At 39.1% G+C, this 20071-nt stretch overlaps 1 protein-coding gene across 1 annotated transcript in view; it reads left to right on the top strand.

Annotated features, from left to right (window-relative positions):
* The window catches only part of LOC133515380 (uncharacterized), a 50338-nt gene extending 31611 nt beyond the window's left edge, over positions 1-18727 (top strand). The window contains exons 16-22 of the mRNA XM_061847911.1: positions 210-359; positions 1603-1739; positions 3080-3180; positions 9344-9482; positions 10154-10230; positions 17086-17217; positions 17726-18727. Of these exons, the coding sequence (XP_061703895.1) occupies positions 210-359; positions 1603-1739; positions 3080-3180; positions 9344-9482; positions 10154-10230; positions 17086-17217; positions 17726-17956 (967 nt within the window). The 3' untranslated portion in view covers positions 17957-18727. The remainder of the gene's footprint in view (positions 1-209; positions 360-1602; positions 1740-3079; positions 3181-9343; positions 9483-10153; positions 10231-17085; positions 17218-17725) is intronic.
* The last annotated feature ends 1344 nt before the right edge of the window (positions 18728-20071 follow it).

Raw genomic sequence — 20071 nt, forward strand, 5'->3', positions numbered from 1 at the left:
ATATGAAGTAGAAGAAAAACATTGGCACGGCATTAAATACTGCCCTTCAAAGTATAATTGTACTATGTTTCTGAAAGCCTAGTTTATATTTTATTTTATATGGCCGATGGCAAGGGGAAGAAATTTTATTCTCCCCCCCTTTAACGACGCCCATGGAATCTTAACAGGCTTTATTTTTACCGTATGGTATCAACTACTTCTGTCCACAGATACACCAACATAGTAGAGCCGCTCCTAGGAAATGTGTCGATGTGCCTCAACATCTCGGCCCCAGCGGCGCTCCGGCGCTCCGCGGCGCGCTCGCTCACTCGGCTGCTGCTGGCAGGCTACCTGCGGCTGCGGCCGCCGCTTTACTACCGGTGAGAGGCTGTGTCCACAGATACACCAACATAGTGGAGCGCTCCTAGGCTCGGTGTCGATGTGCCTCGACATCTCGGCCCCGGCGGCGCCCTCGCTCACTCGGCTGCTGCTGGCAGGCTACCTGCGGCTGCGGCCGCCGCTTTACTACCAGTGAGAGGCTGTGTCCACAGATACACCAACATAGTGGAGCGCTCCTAGGCTCGGTGTCGATGTGCCTCGACATCTCGGCCCCGGCGGCGCCCTCGCTCACTCGGCTGCTGCTGGCAGGCCACCTGCGGCTGCGGCCGCCGCTTTACTACCGGTGAGAGGCCGTGTCCACAGATACACCAACATAGTGGAGCGCTCCTAGGCTTGGTGTCGATGTGCCTCGACATCTCGGCCCCGGCGGCGCCCTCGCTCACTCGGCTGCTGCTGGCAGGCCACCTGCGGCTGCGGCCGCCGCTTTACTACCGGTGAGAGGCCGTGTCCACAGATACACCAACATAGTGGAGCGCTCCTAGGCTTGGTGTCGATGTGCCTCGACATCTCGGCCCCGGCGGCGCCCTCGCTCACTCGGCTGCTGCTGGCAGGCTACCTGCGGCTGCGGCCGCCGCTTTACTACCGGTGAGAGGCTGTGTCCACAGATACACCAACATAGTGGAGCGCTCCTAGGCTCGGTGTCGATGTGCCTCGACATCTCGGCCCCGGCGGCGCCCTCGCTCACTCGGCTGCTGCTGGCAGGCTACCTGCGGCTGCGGCGGCCTCTGTACTAGCGGGGAGTTGGAGAAGTTACTGGGATATCTACAGATATGTATCTGGTGTATGTATCTGTGGATATCCCAAACATAGTGGAGCCGGTCCTGGTAAACAGTCTTCTTCCCCAACTCTTTTGCATCAGGTGTTGCTGCATTTGTACAATTTTAGAAATTGTAGACTCCCGGTTGCGTAGCGTGTCATGCCAAATCTATTAATATCAACACCTGAAATTTAGTTCATTTATTAGACCCTGAGACTTACTAGAACCCCAAATTTAAATTTCAAACGGTTACTGACACGTACATCTAAAATCGGTATTTTTATTACTAACTGACTGACATATAGATCAAAAACCTCATTCAGTTCCGGATGACTTAAAAACAAAAGAACATCGCCCAGCTAGGTTTGTGTGAATACAAACCGGGCACACTCAGGCTCAGTCAGTTGCTGCAATCTTTTCGTTATACGATGTTCCCGCCCAGGACTAATTCCTCAATTCCTTCTCAGGTACTGCGCATTGCTGGCGGACTCCGACGCCGACGTCCGCGAGCCGGCCGAGTATTACTTGACAAGCTGCCTCACGTCCGACGCCATCTACCACCACTTTGTCGACTGCATCAAGCACTACAACAGCTCCCGATCAGGTACCATCATCCTATTATGCTGTGCTATACGTTAATAAATATTATAGGACATTATTACACAAATTGACTAAGTCCCACAGTAAGCTCAACAAGGCTTGTGTTGAGGGTACTTAGACAACGATATATATAATATATAAATATTTATAAATACTTAAATACATAGAAAACACCCACGACTCAGGAACAAATATCCATGCTCATCACACGAATATTTATTCGTGGGCGTATAAGGGCATTTGCTGCCTACGAAGCCGATGGTCCTGGGTTCAAATTCCGGTAAGGGTATTTATTTGTGTGATAAGCTCTTAGACAAGGGTGTTTTCTATAGATTGATCGAATTCGTATCGGGGTTTTCGGTGCGGAACTGATTATATAACTTTGTTTATTGTCAAATGAATAGTAGTTTGGTAATTATTAACCCTTTATAAGGCATAAGGCTATCAGAAATTATGCAAAATTGAACCCTATCACTTTGAAATAAAGATCAAAATCAGGTGGGAAAAATAGGTAGTAAGCTCCAAATTTCTTTCTTGTCCAAATGTCTTTGCAGTTTTTACCTATTTTCTGGTTAGTTCAATAATCATTCCCGCTCCAAAAACTCCGATGTATGATTACTAGTCTGTAATGTACTGAAAGTTGCAAGTTCTCGCTTCGTCTATAGCCCTACAGCATTACAAATGCGAAAGTAACTGCCTGCGCTCTCTTTTACTATAATGCTAAAAAAAACGAATTATAATCTCCATACCAAATTGCATCCAAATCGGTATGGTTTGAAGCATGAGGATGGACAAAGGATAGTTTATACACCGTGTTTTTTTTCCGTTAATTGCAAGGGAGCATCCCTGAGCTTAAATTAAGTAACTTTCTCAAAGACGCCGGTATTCTAATTAACTCCATTTCGGAGATAATAATATTTTATTATCTGATAAGGCCCTTACGAGCGTGTTCTCTTGCCTTGGGGCCTATTTACATATTGATTAGTGTTTAGTACGAGTTCATACATTTGCTAATAAACGTAAGTACTATCTCGGACGATCGGTGTTTCGAAATGACATTGATATGTCACAGTTTTTAATTGTTTAGTTGAGTTAAATGTAATGCCCGCGTTACAACAACGCTATATGAAACATTTAAAAATAAAAATATTATAAAAATTATAATAAAAAATATATATATATATATTATTAACTATGCCATTTGATTTCCTTTAACGTACTTATCGATACCTCGAAGTTAACGGAATTTAATAAAAACTTGTATAATTATCAATCATCATCGTCATTCTAAACAAAGTCGTAAGCAAAAGCTAGTAAGACAGTAATAATTTGACTTGTTTCCAGAGAGTATATCGTTCGACGCGCGCCAGCTGATCTACGACGTGATGCTGCAGCGCTTCTCCATCGTCCAGAAGCTGAACGTGCAATGTCGACTAGCGCGAGAGGTATTTTACTATACGCCCCCTTACACAGTTGTCGCACTGATCCGACCCGCACGCCGCCCTCGGAAACCGGAGCGGCGTGCGGTTTGACATCCTATGTGAAGACCACCTTACAGATATAATGTTTAATGCTTTAAATATTTATAGCTGGTTACGGATTTTTTTGCGTAACGAAAATTCCTTCTTTTGAAAACTACATTAAAAATATTGCCTATAAACACGAATCGATTGGCTCAGTATGAAGATACATTGCTACAGTTACAAACACTGTTCATTATATTATCTAGAAAAACACTGATTCATGCTCGCACTTAAGGCGACTGTGACGTCATTATCCGGCATGCGATAGTAAATTTGAAGCACTCTCGCAACGACTCGTTAGCTCAGTAGGTTAGAGCGCCGATATATAATTGCATTTGACCATCGGAGGGCGGAGGTTCAAATCCTTCACGAGTCAAACTTTTTGTATTTTCCTCATTTTAGTATAGAATTGTCTCCTTTCTAGAAATCGGTCTAATAATTTACTCTATTTATATCACCTTTCAATAAACAAAAATTTAATAATTATTCATTTATTAAAATCTGCTCTGAAGTTTCTAGGCTACGGTAAAATAGGTGATAAGTCTCAAACATGTGCTTCTCGTATATCTAGTTAAAGATTGTTAAGGTGGTTCGACTAGGTTACCCAAAGCTTAAACCTCACTAGATGGCGCCACAATTGCAAATTTTGAGTTTTAATTTTTTTGTGGAGTAGTCTTGGTATTTCTATACTGTAAATTATATTTAGCGCACTCTTTAAATAAATATTGAACTATTACAACAAACATTGAACATTTCATTGTACAAAAACTACCCCTTAATGTCGACAGAATGTTTCTTGACTCTATTTCTAAGTATCACTCACACATTGAAACAGTCTTACTGGGATCCTTGTAGTAGACAATTTGGCACAGCGTGAGTAGGCTTCAATGGCGTTGCGGTATGTACGTGGAAATACATGCAAGAGGATGTGGGTTCGAGACTCATTAGAAAAATTTTTGTTATCAGTATTATCAAGTACCTATTATTATTAAATTATTTTATGAGAAATATGAGCGTTTTCCATAAAAATATTAAAAATCTGATTCTCACACATCATGATATTTTTGGGTTCTTCCAACTCAGAATCACTAGCATAATCAATCCTCGTGCTAAAAAAACCCGAAAATTTGTATTGAAATTTTAGTTTTACATTGTAATTTCTTTCACACTAAAATGTGACGTAATGGTATGGATATTTTAGGATATCTTTTTTTAATGCTAGGGTGGAGAAGATTCTAAGTAGAATGAACCTAAGAAAGTCTAAATTTGTAAGTCAGATTTTCCGGTATTTTTTTTCAAAAATAGCGCTGTTTCGTTCTAAAATTAAAGCAATCCCTTACTGCCCAGCCTTTAAAAAAGTAGGTACTATTTTACAGTAGAATTAAAACGTTTTTTTACGATACATTAAATTAAATTACAGTGAGTTACAAAATTGCATGGCCTTCTATTTATAACCATTATAAAAAGAAATGAGATATTTACCATGTTTGTTTATATTATTGATTTCCCGATATTTTGACACAACTAGAAGTTTCACACAATGCCTAGAGATAGAAAATTATTTATTTATTTTATTTATTGTCAATTTCATTCAACGGATCACATCATATCCAATTTATTTTCTACCTAGTTGGTTATTAAATTCTGTTACTGCAATAATCTTTATCTACATAAAATATACCAACGAAAGTTTAAAAAAGTATATATTAAAATGAAGTACACAAAATCAGGAATTACATATGACAATATCAATCAAAATCGCCTCCTCTGGCTTTGACACAGGTCCTCAAACGACGAGGCCAGTCATCAATAGCGGCACGCACGATTGTCATGTCTAATTCCGTCACTGTCTTAACTATGGCCCGCTTGAGGGAGTTAAGATTTGTGTGGGGTTTAGCACAGGCTTTCTCCTCAATAACCTGCTATATGGCATAATCCAGGGGCTTAAGGTCCGGGCTGGAGGACGGCCAGTCTTCGTGGGCAATAAAGTCAATTTTGTTCCTTCGAAACCAGGCTTGAGTTGTTTTTGCCTTATGTGCAGGAGCTGAGTCCTGTTCAAAGATCCATGGCTGGTTTTGAAATAGGTTGTGGCTTAAGGGCTTCACTATTGGTTCGAGAACGGTTTCCAGTTTCCGGTTTTCACACTTTTTTCACAGAAATGAATCTGTGTTAGCCCTGAGTATGACACAACCAAAATCATGTTTGGCGGGTGCCCACATTTGTGCAACGCAATAGGGTTGTTTCCATCTACAAATCTTAGGGCATAATTGTATCCCAATAAATTCTTTTGGATTATAAGAACATGTTAAACTGCTTTTAGGGGACCTGTAATGACCATATTTTTATAAAAATTGAATTTAAAATAACTTTTGGCACACATCACGTGACCAAACTCGAAACGTCATTGAAGATTCTGATGGCGTCACAACTCTCGGATTGACACTGTTGACAGTTAGGCGATTAACAACAAATGACAAATATCAGTTGACAGTTCGTATCTTCTACGTATGTATGTAGATATGTGTCAAACCATAAACTGTGACGTCAACAATTTTCAATTTTCGTTTTTAGTATAAAAGCTGAATTTTAAGGCAACTTTTAGTTAATATAGAAAGTAATACAAGCGTTTCAAAAAATTGGAATACGATTCTCTTTTAGGCCCCAATTCATTATAGATACGACGAGATAAGCGTTATGTGTGGTATATAATTATAGCTCACAAATCCACCACATTATGTCATTTTTTATTTTTTCGGTAGGATTTGTTTTAACGGAAATAAAGAGGTTGCAAATCGAGTAACAGAACTTCAGAACAGATATCATTTGATATTTACCAGTCGCTTTTCGGTGAAGGAAAACATCGTGAGGAAACTGGACTAATCCCAACAAGGCTTAGTTTTACCCTCTGGGTTGGAAGGTCAGATGGCAGTGGCTTTCGTAAAAACTAGTGCCTACGCCAAATCTTGGGATTAGTTGTCAAAGCGGAGCCCAAGCTCCATTGAGCCGTGGCAATATGCTGGGACAACGCTAGGAAGAAAGAAAGAAATCGAGTAACAGAACTTAGTAACCAGCTAGGTATAATAGTTATGATGTAAATGTCCATATCATGTTGGAGTCATATATGTATTAGCCAACTAATTATTCAAGATCAATACACTTAGCTCCCTTAGGTATTCGCCTAAGTACAATCTCGGGCAAAATTGAGTTTTATAAAAGTGAACTAGTTTCTAGTTTCTAGGTCATATTTTCTATGAATTGGTAATTTTTGTAGACTCCAATTACAGTTACACTTTTCCTGGTTTTTCGCGGACCAGAATATCGATGATTTTTGTAACTTGATTTAGACGTTGCTATCATTTTCAATCCAAAAACACATAAAATCACAATTCAGAACATGCGGCAGCGTTGTTTTCTATCAAGTACCTCAAGCACCAGAGCGGCTACCGGGAAAATCGAAATTCGTCAATTTCGGGCATTTTTCTCTGTCACTCTAATTACGTCTTAGTGAGAGTAAAAGAGAAAGATCCCAAGAGCAATTTGCGAATTTAGGTTTTCGCGGTAGGCCCCCAGGTCCTGTCAAGTTTCAGCAGTGTTGCCAGGTGAGCGGAAGAGAATTATCGTACTTGAGTGTCAATATTATTGTACCGTTGAAAAAAATATCGTACGCCAATCAAAAAGGCAGCCCCTAAAAATGTCTAGCAAAATAAACTTAAATTTCCAATTAATAATAAAAAAAAGACAATTTTCGTCTAAATTGCGCAAAAAATCTGTTTATGTTTGTGTATTTTTGGGATAGACTCAAACGTTATACAGGAAATTGTGACATTTTAAACTTTAAACTTACACCAAGGAGCCGAACACCCAAAAGATACTAATTTTAGCCTATTTCTGAGAGAGTGTCATATTTTGCTTCAAATTACTAGAGTTTTAAGGTGGCATCATCCAAGGGCTGAAAGTATAGTACTTTAGTGTACGATAATGCTCTTTGGAACATTACGTCATACCGGGGCCCAAATTATCGTACATGTACGACAATTATCGTACGCCTGGTCACACTGAGTGTCAGTGTCGACAGAGTCAGCTAATAACGCGTCAAACATCGCAACGTCGCGCCGATGGCCGTCCGAGGCATGGTGTGGCAACGCCGCAATGTATTTGTACACGACATTTGTCACACACACATGAGTAAAATTTATAAAAATATAACGTTGATTATTGCATGATTTCTGTATAAAAACAAAGTTTTTCTATTAATTTAGCGCAAATGAATATTCGAAAGTAGATAGATGCGCAACTATTTATGTAATAATATTGTGTAATTAATTAGTAAATAGCGATTGTTTTTTGTATGAAAATCGAACCACCTTAAAATCTCCTCGGATAGAAATAGCATAATAAACGCTTAAAACTTTCCCCATATAATCGAAAAAAAAAACTTAAATTACTGCATTAACAGGATTAAGTTCGCATTTATTTGCTAGTTGTATGTAACAAAGTTAAAAATGTATTTTACAGTACATATGGGGCTACTTTATAACACTAGTGCGAGAAGTAGCATATTACGTTACTGTGTCGAACATTTAAAGGGCCATATGTACTGTAAAACGTTGTACGATACATGTGCGAATAGGTAATTCGCAACTCGTGTCGATTTAAAACACTCCCTTCGGTCGTGTTTTAATTTATCGCCACTCGTTTCGAATTTCCTATTTTTCGCACTTGTATTGTAATGTACTATTATCTTATCTTATATGCAAGTACAAGGGATGGCGTTGTCCACGTGATGGAACAAAAGTCATTTGAATACCGAGCGATGGAAGAGACAGACAATATCATTATCACTCGGTCATGTTGATAAGTGTGACCATTACCTATATCCGTTCCGAGTCACATTGTACAGTGGCCATTAGGTATATCGGAGCGGGCAAGGTGCTCACAAATATCTCAACATGGCCCTATTGTCAAGGCGCTTGAGTGCGTGTTCAGATATTTTTTGTTCAAACGGCGTGGGCATGCAGATACGAATCGTCCCCCCATTTTGGGGGTATGTGGGACGCTTTTCTCTCGATTCTTTTTACTGAGAAAGAGGGGGGGAGGCTACCTGCTAAACCCACACCGGCGTTTCCCTGAATGCCGTTTGGGGCGAAGGGGGCGCCTCCTGCGTCCTGGGGTCGTACATTCTACCACGAGACTGTTAAAATCACTTTACATTTCTCATGGCTTTCCTGTTAGTTTACATTGCAAGAAGCTACAAAATGGCGGCACGTTGGACTCGCGCACGGAGGGTTCCGTACTATTATCTATAAAAACGGCAAAAAAATAGCCCCCGGAGCCCCCTTAAATATTTATTTTATTCTGTTTTTTAGTATTTGTTGTTATAGCGGCAAAATACATCATCTGTGAAAATTTCACCTGTCTAACTAACACGGTTCATGATATATTATATAGCCTGGTGACAGACGGACAGACAGACAGACGGACGGACAGCGGAGTCTTAGTAATAAGGTCCCGTTATACCTATTGGGTACGGAACCCTAAAAACTAAGATAATTAGCATCCTTCTAAGCTTGAATGGACTGGTTTTGCACCAGATTATTTATTCATTTATTCGCGACGATCTGAAAACATGTGTGTACATGTACAGACAACAATAGCAGAATAAAATACGACGGGTTGCACTGCACTCCGGGAGTGCCGGCAAAAGTGAAAACTTGAATATTAACGTTGTGCATTTTTGATATTTTGGAATGGTTAGGGAATAATTTTGCACGAATTGCTTTAATTGTCAGTATAAAAGTACTATCATTTATATGGTAAAATACAATATTAATTGCAAGCGCCCTGCCCCGCCTAAACGAAACAGCAGGCGCGCAACAGGCGTCTTACGAATTTTCAATCTGACGAATCTGTCGGTCACGTGACCTGTCGCGAATTTTTTCCCCATCACAAAAAGTGCACAGCGCCACTAAAGAAGTTTTCACTTCAAAAACTGAACATTAAGTGCCCAACTCAGCATAATGCACCAATCGGTGATGAATTAATTCTGATATCGATTGTTCTTTCATTTTTTTCGTATAATACTCAGGTGCTGGAGAACGCGGCTGAATGGATCGAAGAGAACGGCGAGGAAGATAAGCCGGGAGGGCCGACGTTCGAACCCGACATGGCCGCCACCTTGCTCGACACCATCACGCTGCTGTGCGGGGCTCGCATGAAACTACCCAGTACGTACACACTACAGTAGGGCTAAGATGGTCGGCTCTTTATCATTTGTCACCATGCCTGTCACGTCCTAACAAGAATGTAAGTGCGAAAGTGACGGACATAGTGACAGGTGGTTCCAACCATGCTGCCACCGCAGGACGAATTTACCTTCCATCACCAATCTTATGCCAGTCTGAATGGATCGAGTGGACCGGCGAGGAAGGCAAGCCGGGAGGGCTGACGTTCGAGCCGGACATGGCCGCCACGTTGCTGCATGCATGAAACTACCCAGTACGTTCACACGTCTAGGGTCGGCAACGCGCATGTAACACCTCTGGAGTTGCAGGCGTCCATAGGCTACGGTGACTGCTTACCATCAGGCGGGCCGTATGCTTGCTTTTGCCACCGTCGTGGTATAAGAAAAAAATTTCGCGAGCTGGATTACATCCTACAGCGTATACAGGCAAACGTATAATAGGATAAAAAATATAAATTTTAGCCAATGATAATTAGTAAACCAAGTGATCACATCTAAAAGCATTATCACGTCATTCGTGCTGGCAACGTCGCCGTCGGCAATTTAAAGGGCGGTACAATGTGTAAGCTTTCGCTATATAGCAAACATTTAGTGCACAACTATTGAGAAATGTATTTTTTACTTAATTAATAATTCTTCTAATTTGTTTTACAGAAAAACCTGATAAGACTGGTGACGTAGCCGACATAGACGACCTTCAGGAAAGAGTCACTACCAACATCGTGTCACATGTAAGTTTACATATTTTACTGTTTTGTAAATAAATCCACGAGCTTTTAGAAAAATATGTTAGTTTCCATATATATTTTCTGTATATCAGTCGCTAGTTGCGTTCATATAGATCGTGTCATTCAGGAAGACGCGGGCCTTGAATCTTATTGTCATGTTATTAAAGGTTAGATTTGAAAAATCTGCGCGTCATCGGGGATGACGCGTACTATAAAGGCACAATACTTTTCGGGTATTTGAAAGCTAGTGTTTTATTGACAGATTGTTTCAATTAATTGCAAAAGCAAAATAAAGGCGATATTTAAAACATTGCGTCCAACCATATGAAGTTTGGAAATAATTATAAGCAGCTTTTTAAAAGCTGTTACTATTATTCTAACAAACAGCCATAAACTGAAAAACATATAGAGAATTTAAATTGTTTTAGTAATTAGTGGTATATTTTATATACGGACGCATTCAGGTAGCGGAAGGTCCGCACGTTTCCAAGGTAATAATTGTTCCATCGAAGCAGAGAATTAATAACATAAAAATATCTGTGCTTTGACGAAACTACATGGTTCATCTACATGTATTACAGAAAGGATGTTACGGATATAATTTTGGCTAAGATTCATAAGAATAACTTTATTGTGCTTCTACTACTACTGTAGTTTGAATCTCTCCCGAGGCAGTGAATATTCCTGTTTTCCCTTTATTTTCCTTTTGCCGAGGATACAAGAAGCGAACGGCTCCGTAACATCCTAACGTATTCCAAACGCAACTGGCCTATAGAAGCTTAGTAGTGTTGTCGCTCTTTCATGTACACTACAACAGGGATAGGATAATTGCGTTTTCATCGTCTATCGTGTCATGCGAGTACGTCACTATGACTGTGACTTTTTTTTTATTCAGAAACCAAACAGTCATATAAACACATTAAAAAGGCAATACAAAAGCTGTACTGCAATAAATAATGTTAACTGAAATAAGTACTTATAGGTACAAGTATACCTAATGTATCAGATAGAAAATGAACTGCATACAACATAAAAAACAAAAACGTGACTTGGAAATAAAAAACAAAAAGTCTGACTCGTGAAGGATTTGAACCTCCGCCCTCCGATGGTCAAGTTTCTGTTTATATCGGCGCTCTAACCTACTGAGCTAACGAGTCGCTGCGAGAGCGCTTCAAATTTACTATCGCATGTCGTATAATGACATCACAGTTAATTTGAGTGTGAACATGAATCAGATTGTTTTTTAGATTCACAAGAACGCACAGACTTTACAGACATCGCATTAAGAAGTGCTTGCAAAGAGTACGAGGTCACTACACATAGGTCCAATTTTACTAGTAAAATAATTAAATTCGAGCATAACAACTTAATTCAACAGGAGCACAGATGTAAAATAACTTACCTAGTGAACTGAAACATTGCAAACCATTAAAAATGTTTAAAACCAAGTTGAAGAAATATATCAGTGATGATATCATTGACTGCTGGATGTAATTGTAAACCACGTATGAAATGTTTTATAGTTTAAGCTCGTTGTAAGTTAACTTTTGTTCTTTATGAATAAGTAATAAAAAATCTTTAAACCCAATTCTAACGTATGCGGAGTGAAATCTGCACAAAGTTAGGAACATGTAAAAAGTAAAAAAATAAAATAAACTGAAATTATATCTAACTGCCAATTTAAAGTCTATATATATGTATGTCAATTAATCCGGCAAGTTCCATGAGCATTGCACTCTTTCTCTTGAAATTATAATCAATTTAGAAGAACACTGTCGCGAAACTGTATGTATATTTTCCAGTACTATTTCCCTACAGCCGAAAGCGAAGATAGTGGAACATTTTGTGGAAACGGGTTAGAGCTGATGGTCTGTTTTTAATATTTGTGCGTCCTTTTTCTTTACAAAAACTACCGCTAGAAAGTCTGGTTCAGGGAAACATTCCAGCATTAGCTAGTTTTTTGGGAGAGATCGATTAAAAAAAAGGAAGACCAGGTGAGTCACAAAATCTTACAGAGAGGTCACGAGAACATTAAAATGTTGGAGTAAAACTGTTTAAAAATATCTTAATGATATGGGTATCGACAAACGTTTAAGAAAAGTTAAGCCCACCGTCTCCGAAAACAAAAAAAAGGCTCTGTATATGCAATAGATCCACTTAGATGGTTGGCAGTGCTCAACTGTGCGTTTTTCCAGGAACTTTCTGCCTCGCACTGCTAAACTGTGGAATGAACTGTCGCCTGCGGTATTTCCGGACCGATACTACCTTCAAACCTTCAAGAAAAGAGCGTACTCCCATCTTAAATGCCGGCAACGCACTTACAACCCCTCTGGTATTGCAGGTGTCCATAGGCGGCGGTAATCGCTTACCATCAGGTGATCCGTCTGCTCGTTTGCCTCTTCTACCATAAGAAAAAAATAATAATTAAAAAACAGCTGTTTTTGCATTATGGGATTTATGGGGGACTAATCATAATTATGTCACTTAAAATAGAAACTCATGGCAAAGTAACTATTATTTTGAGAACACCAATGGTTCAACGGGCGAGAATGTGAAGTATGTCGAGCACACAAAGTTTCCCAAAAAAAGTTTTCCTTAGGAAGATATAATTGTAACTAAAAAAATGACAACATTTGTGTTTTCGACACAGATGCTTTTAAATTACCGTAACTGCCGTTAAAAATCTCGCATTGGAGTAAACTTTATCTTACATTGAACATTGTTAAACACGTCACAAAAAACATGAATATCAATAAAAAAATAAGCATGTTGTTTTTATTTATCACGACTTTGAATTTTGTGCAGATTTCACTCCGCATACGTTACACTATTTTAATATTATTTTAAATGAGTTGCTCATGTATTAAGTATTTAGTCAAATAAACGCTCGACATGTTTCGATCCAATTTTCGAGGAGCACCGAACCGTTTTGAAAAGAATTTTAAATATGTTTGGGTCTCACGGGAGTTTTATAGTTACAATATTGTATACTATAACAACCCAGGTACGCCTCTCAGGCAAAAATGTTGTGAATACATATTCTTAATTTTCACGAACGCTGGTCGTAATTGTGAGAGTAACTGAAATAAGCTGTCGCGCTCCATTCATTCTAAATTTGTGCGGGAGCACTTAGAGACGCCCCACACTAGCGGCTTTTGAGCGTCGGCGTCGAATCAGCACTATGGAAAATGGCGTTGATGCGCAGTTGCGCCAACGTTGCGTCGAGCAGCAGCCATAGAGTTGACGAGACGTTGACGCTCGACAGACTAGTATGGGCTGACCCTGGCCCTTATGTATGGAGATCTCAATTGTCTTATGTGCCCCATCTAGGGGTAGAGGTTGTCTGTGGGAAAACATGGCGGCCACGACGAGAGACGATGAAAGCGTGACTGTCCGTCAGGATCCGTTTTTACGTCATGTTCGGAACGCTCTTTTCACAATTCGGCCGCAATTTTCACAATTTATAAAACACAGTCTCTATTTTCAAAATTATTCGTCAAGTATGCGTTTTGCCTGAAATAAGGAAGTATAACAAAAACTTATCCTGTATATTCTGTCGTTCTTATATATGTTTACTTACTGTCTGAATTTAACTACGAGTAGCATGCAGGATTTTTATTTCTGCTGATAAAAAAAAAATATCAAAATAAAAACTGCACAGAAACTGTTGTTTTATTATTTCCTAGTTACGCCTATGCCTGTCGCCAATACAAAAACCATAAAATCCGGCGCGCGCTATTTATATGTATTCAAATTACTTAGTCAGTCCATAAGTTTTTACTGATAAAAAAGTAAGGTGTACATGCCCCTTATTATTCACATATATGTTTATAAGCTTTTTTAAAGGTTAAGTACTTACAATGTAATTTAATGTACTTTACTGTCTCAGTTTTTTTATAATTTTATATAGTATTAAAAAAAAGTCATTAAAAATACCTCAAAAACACGCGCCCTCTTCTAGGTGATTTTGATCCCTATTTTTTTAACATGGTTGAATCTTACATAAGATTAAAGCTTCTTGTTTTATCTTAACTTAGATAAGTATATAATTCATGTGTATTGGACTGCCAAAATTGCTACTGTGCTATGTTTTACCAAAAATAAATGTATGGCAGTCAAAAATAAGCGTGTTACTGAAAAGTACCCTAAGTTTGAAGGTTAACTGAAGTACAGACTTGTCGGAGAACTAAATGCTGGTGATAAAATAATGTTCTAATTAAGCTGGTTAGTACAAAAAAACTATTTTAAACATTTTATTAATTTTTACTCCCTTTTGTGAAGCATAGTTTTTCCCAATCCAGCCGCGTGTTCGCGTCTAACGACAATCACAAAAAAATCTATAAAGTCACGATCTAAATTTCAAAGGAATTATATGTGGGCCGTTTAGGGCCGTTTCTGTTTGGGATCATGATAAACGACCTCAAGTCAGTTCTCCAGTCGGCTCAGTGTCTCCTATACGCTGATGATTTAAAACTAGTGTATGGAGTGGAGCAAACCACCGATTGTGAGTCCCTGCAGAAGGATATCGATGCGGTATTCCGGTGGAGTGTGGAAAACAAGCTGTCATTTAACACCAGTAAGTGTTGTGTCTGCACCTTTACTCGTGCACGTATGCCAATATATGCCAAATATTTGCTTGCATCCGAGCCCATCAATCGCGTGTTCTCCGTTAAGGATTTGGGCGTGGTTTTTGATACGCGGTTCACTTTCCATGAGCACATTACATCGCTTGCTGCTAACTGCTACCGAAAACTAGGCTACATCATTCGCAACCTTCGCGATTTTCATGACCCTACAGCAATCAAGCTCGTCTACAATGCCTTAGTAAGAAGTAAGCTAGAAACTTCCTCAATCGTTTGGCATCCCTTTGAGTCGACGTATGCACTGCTACTTGAAAAGGTTCAAAAAGCCTTCTTGAGATTTTTTTACCGTAGAACGCATGGGTACTACCCCTTCCTATACCCGACGAAGTACCTTCTAGGGACTCTAGGGTACAACTCATTGGAGGTAAGACGCAACTATAATTTGTTGACGTTTGCGTGTAAGGTGATGCGCGGTGAGTCGGACTGTCCGGAACTGGTGAGTCGCCTGGTGCGCCTGCATGTTCCGGACGTTCCTAGGCAATCACTAAGACCGCGGCGACGCGATCTGTTGGCGGTGCCGGCGGCGCGCACCGTGTCGCGCATGAATTCTCCATTGCTTCGCTCTCTCTCACAATTGAATGCGCTCTTGACATTAGCACCGGAGTGCGACTTGATTGCGTGGCGATGGGAGGCTGTGAGAAGTGAATGCCTGAGATTCTGTGAGATGATGGATGCTAGGCCCTCAACTGTTGTTGTGTAGTTTTACGCTTTTAATTTATATAATTTCATGACGTATTGGTTGCGACTGTAATGTTATGGAAATATGTTTGAAATAAAATAAAATGTGGCTTTCCACCAGAGAAGGGTCCCTATGAGAAAAGGTATAAGTAACCTCTCTGATGCAAAGGTCCTTATGCACATGAAGCATACGGACCCTTCTTTGATGGAAAGCCACATATAACGTTTTGATGAGTATTAAACCAGCTTTTAAATCATGGCTACATTATTTTATTAAAAAAACCTTACCAAAACCTTTATTAAAAATATTTTATTAAATTACATTTTATCAGCCAAAGCTTTTGTGACAGAACTTATGGACCGACTAAGTATAAATTGTAGAATTTTGATCTATAAATGAATATAAGCATGGATGGGTGCACGATAAGTGTAATTATTTTAATTGAACAATTGATAATGATAAGCGATAAAATAATAATTAAACACGTTACTTATTTCCACACAACGTATTTTATTTTATTTCGAAAGGTCGCAACTTTGTATGGAGATTTTAGTAGCATTATTATTTAACAGTACCTAACTGACTACAGTACACAGTAGGGCACCGAGTTATTAACTTCGTCTACGCGGTTTTTTTTTATCTCAGAGGCCTTACAACGAAAGACGAATTTTCTTTATCTGTCTCTCTAACGCTCGAATGTGCAAGAGCGATAGAGAGGCAAATAACAATAATAATAAGTTACGTTACGCCTTTGTACAAATGATGTGTGTTTTTTCCTGTTTTATGTTTCTTTCTGTACAATAAAGTGTTTTACTACTACTACAATATTTCGATTCTCGCTGTACTAACCAGTGCTAAGGGCTTCAGATACTAAATTTAGTTTTTTTGGGCAAATTTGATAATAGTTTTGTTAATGGCTAGAGGTTATGTAAGACATTGATGTTTGTGCATGTTATTGTAATTTATATTGGTATACTTAAAATGATATTTGGAGTGGTCGGAACAATATATGTTGGAGCTTTGAACCAATAAATGAAACCGAAATGAAATTTTGTAATTAAGGGTAGTTTCTTTTCATTCGATTTTGTTATTTGTTTCTTTTCATTGTTACAAAATATATCTTGTCAATCAATGATATTATATAACTCTAGATGTGTTTTAAGCGTTCCAAAATTGTACAGTTGTCCTTTAGCCACGCCTAGGCAAACGTGCTCCTAACGAATACCAAAATAAAAAAATATGTTCAACGAGTGTAACAAATATGAATGGTGTGATTGGTATTCCAAAATTAATTAAAAAAATAGATTTATTTGTAAGTAATGAAATAAATAGGTATGGAAGAATATTTTTCAAGCTTCTTATAAATTAGTATAACCTATATCTATAGTTACGTAATATCATTGTCGTCAATAAATGCTCGTAAACATTTTGAACATTTACAAATTCTAGTTTCAACTTGTCATGCTATTGTCTAAATGACGATATATAACAAATGGCCCATGAGTACCAGACTGACATAAATGGCGTGTCTTATAGAAAATGAAGCGCACCGTAGCGGAGGTCCTTGTGCCCGCCGTACTCCGTCTCCACGCCAAGGTCAAGTACGGGCAGATTTCGACCTACCTCGTGCGCATCGCCAACGAGCTGCTCGTGGACTACCGGCAGGAGGTAGGTATCTATATTACTATATTATTATTTATGTATTTGGCAGTAACAATGGTTACATACTTTACGATACTTACTCGACGTTCTTTACTATACTTCGAGAAAACTTTCTGAAGCTTTTAGGAAGACATTACAAGACACGAGGTTATATATTTTCGCGCTCTTTTACAAAAAATACTCTCACGCCCCCCACTTTTTACAAGCTTTTATTTAGTTTGGCTGTCTGTCGGTCTGTAATCAAATCTTGCAAGTTAAATTTGACTCACTTCCCGACTTCTAATGAAGCTGAAAATTTGCATACATATGTAAGTTGGGTGACAATGCAATATTATGGTACTATCGAGTTGATCTGATGATGGAGACAGGAGGTGGCCATAGGTACTCTATGATAAAACAACGCAACCTAATTGTGTTTGGAGTTTTTAGAATCGTCTCGCTGAGTATTAGTTGATTGTGGAGAAAAGTACAGTGTATAAGTGAAATTTTTGTCAAAAACATTATAATCCCACAGATCGAGGAGCTGATCGAGAACGACGAAACTTTAGTGGAGCGCATGAAGACGTTCCAGGACCTGATCGGGCTGGACAAGATGCCGGCGTTCGGCAACACCCGCAACCTGGTGACCACGTCGGCGCCGCCGGAGCCCGACACGCCGCGCGCGCCGCGCCGCCGCCCGCCGCGCGCGCCGCGCCCGCCGCGCCCCGCCGGCGCCCCGCCGCGCAAGCGCGCGCTCAGGATATGACCCCGTGTGTAGCGACATCCCTAACTTAACTAGCAGGTCTTATCCTTAGTATATGAATAGAACAACGCTACCAGCCAACGTTGCGCGTCCGCGCCACGCGAGCGTTCACACCGAGGTCGGGGACCCGGCCACGGCTATAAGATAACCTGCGAATGTGAAGTCCCTAACCTGCACCAGGGAACGGCAAACAGCAGGTCGATACCCTCATGCGCGTCTTTGAAGGCACAATTGCAACTCTTCAACACACTTAAAACACTTGGAGTTCCTAGACCACGAAAAATATCATTTACAGTACATATGGGGCTACTTTATAGCACTAGTGCGAGAAGTAGCATATTATGTTACTGTGTCGAACATTTAAAGGGCCATATGTACTGTAAAACGTTGTACGATACATGTGCGAATAGGTAATTCGCAACTCGTGTCGATTTAAAACACTCCCTTCGGTCGTGTTTTAATTTATCGCCACTCGTTTCGAATTTCCTATTTTTCGCACTTGTATCGTAATGTACTATTGCGGCTCTTTGGGATAGATTCCTAGTGGTGATGTACTCCAGTACACCGAGCCACGTGGACGACTTGGAGACTACATGGAAAGTGAATCGACTGATAGATGGTAATGTTTCTCTTCTTTAGGATACCTAGTGTCAAATCTTTAAATGACTCGGTACAGGTACCGGCAAACTTCTTGAACATGTGACTCTGCCTTTGAGTTGGTTTAATTCTATCATTATTTGCGCAAAAGAGAGTACAGTAAAAAGTTACACTGTTGTACTATATTTCCATCTCTGTCGCTCAAATAATAATAAGATTAAACGCAAAGTCACATGTTCAAGAAGTTTCCCGGCATCTATAGAAATACATTGATATACGGGTGTTGGATTCTTACAAGCGAAGCTTGCTATTTTTATGGATAATAAATAATTTACGTAGGATCTTGGAGCCTGAGTAAAATATTTTTGGAAAATATTGTTAAACACGTTTATAAGATTTATACAAAGAGTATAATGTGAGCATTTAGCGTAAGTTTAACTATTAATAAAAAAAAATCTAAATCAGTAACCTGGTCTTTTATTAAAGGTATACTAGAATCCAGATTAAAAAACCGTATTTTTAAGATATCTAAATAACGAAATGTGTTAATTTTAGCTGAAAAACTAAAATCAACACAACACTTGTTATTGAGATGACTTCATTAAAGTGTCTTTGTATGTATTATGTTCACTTCTTAAAATTATTTGTTTTTATACAGTCGTTCAATATTTGCTGCATTGGACAACTTGTCATTTTTTTTTTGGGACAAAAACAGTAAACACAGGTTTTAACACAGAAATAGAATACAAATAATAAAGTGTGAGACCAACAACATCGTCCACAGATTACTAGATTACTTACTGATAAATCTACAATATATAGCGCTAGGTAACAATATAAAGGATATAAAGCTAAAACTAACACAGCTACGGTTACAACATAGGTTCATAGATACAGTAACAAATTAATTTTCACCACACCAACTGGTAAAGGCCCTCTTGATTGTTCAAAAACTAATGAGAGAGTTGCATTTTATCCACAGTTGTTTCCTTATGTTAGCTGATGGAATTTATTTTGAAATAATGATTTTGAATGTTATATTTTATATTACGTTCATTTGGATTTGATTTGGTTTTATTTGTTTGGTATTTTATAGTTAGTATTTTCCTCGCGTTGGTGTGGTGAAATTTTTTGTGTTTCACTGAGGCAAAGTTAGTTTAACCGTCGTGCCTTAATACCCTCGCAACGCTCAAGATTCCATTTCTCGAACCACTCGCTACGCGCTATCAATATTAGCACGTGCGGTTAAACAACAACTTTGCCCCCTTGTTAAACAAATAACTATTTTGAGTTAGCAGTAGTAGTTTTGTTTAGATACAGTTTAATGAGCGAGTGAAAACGGCAAGGTCCACCGGGGCGAATTTTAGTAATGTTTTGTTTGAAGCAACTGAATCACATTTTTTTTATGATAAGGCATCGGATTTTTTATAGCACGGTAAGACTAATAGCGAGCTATGGAGTCGACATTAGCAATAAAACTCATACTCATTCATTTATTTAATTAATGATTTTAATTTTACA

Source organism: Cydia pomonella, chromosome 2, assembly GCF_033807575.1.
Source record: "Cydia pomonella isolate Wapato2018A chromosome 2, ilCydPomo1, whole genome shotgun sequence".
In the NCBI taxonomy this organism is placed as follows: Eukaryota; Metazoa; Arthropoda; class Insecta; order Lepidoptera; family Tortricidae; genus Cydia; species Cydia pomonella.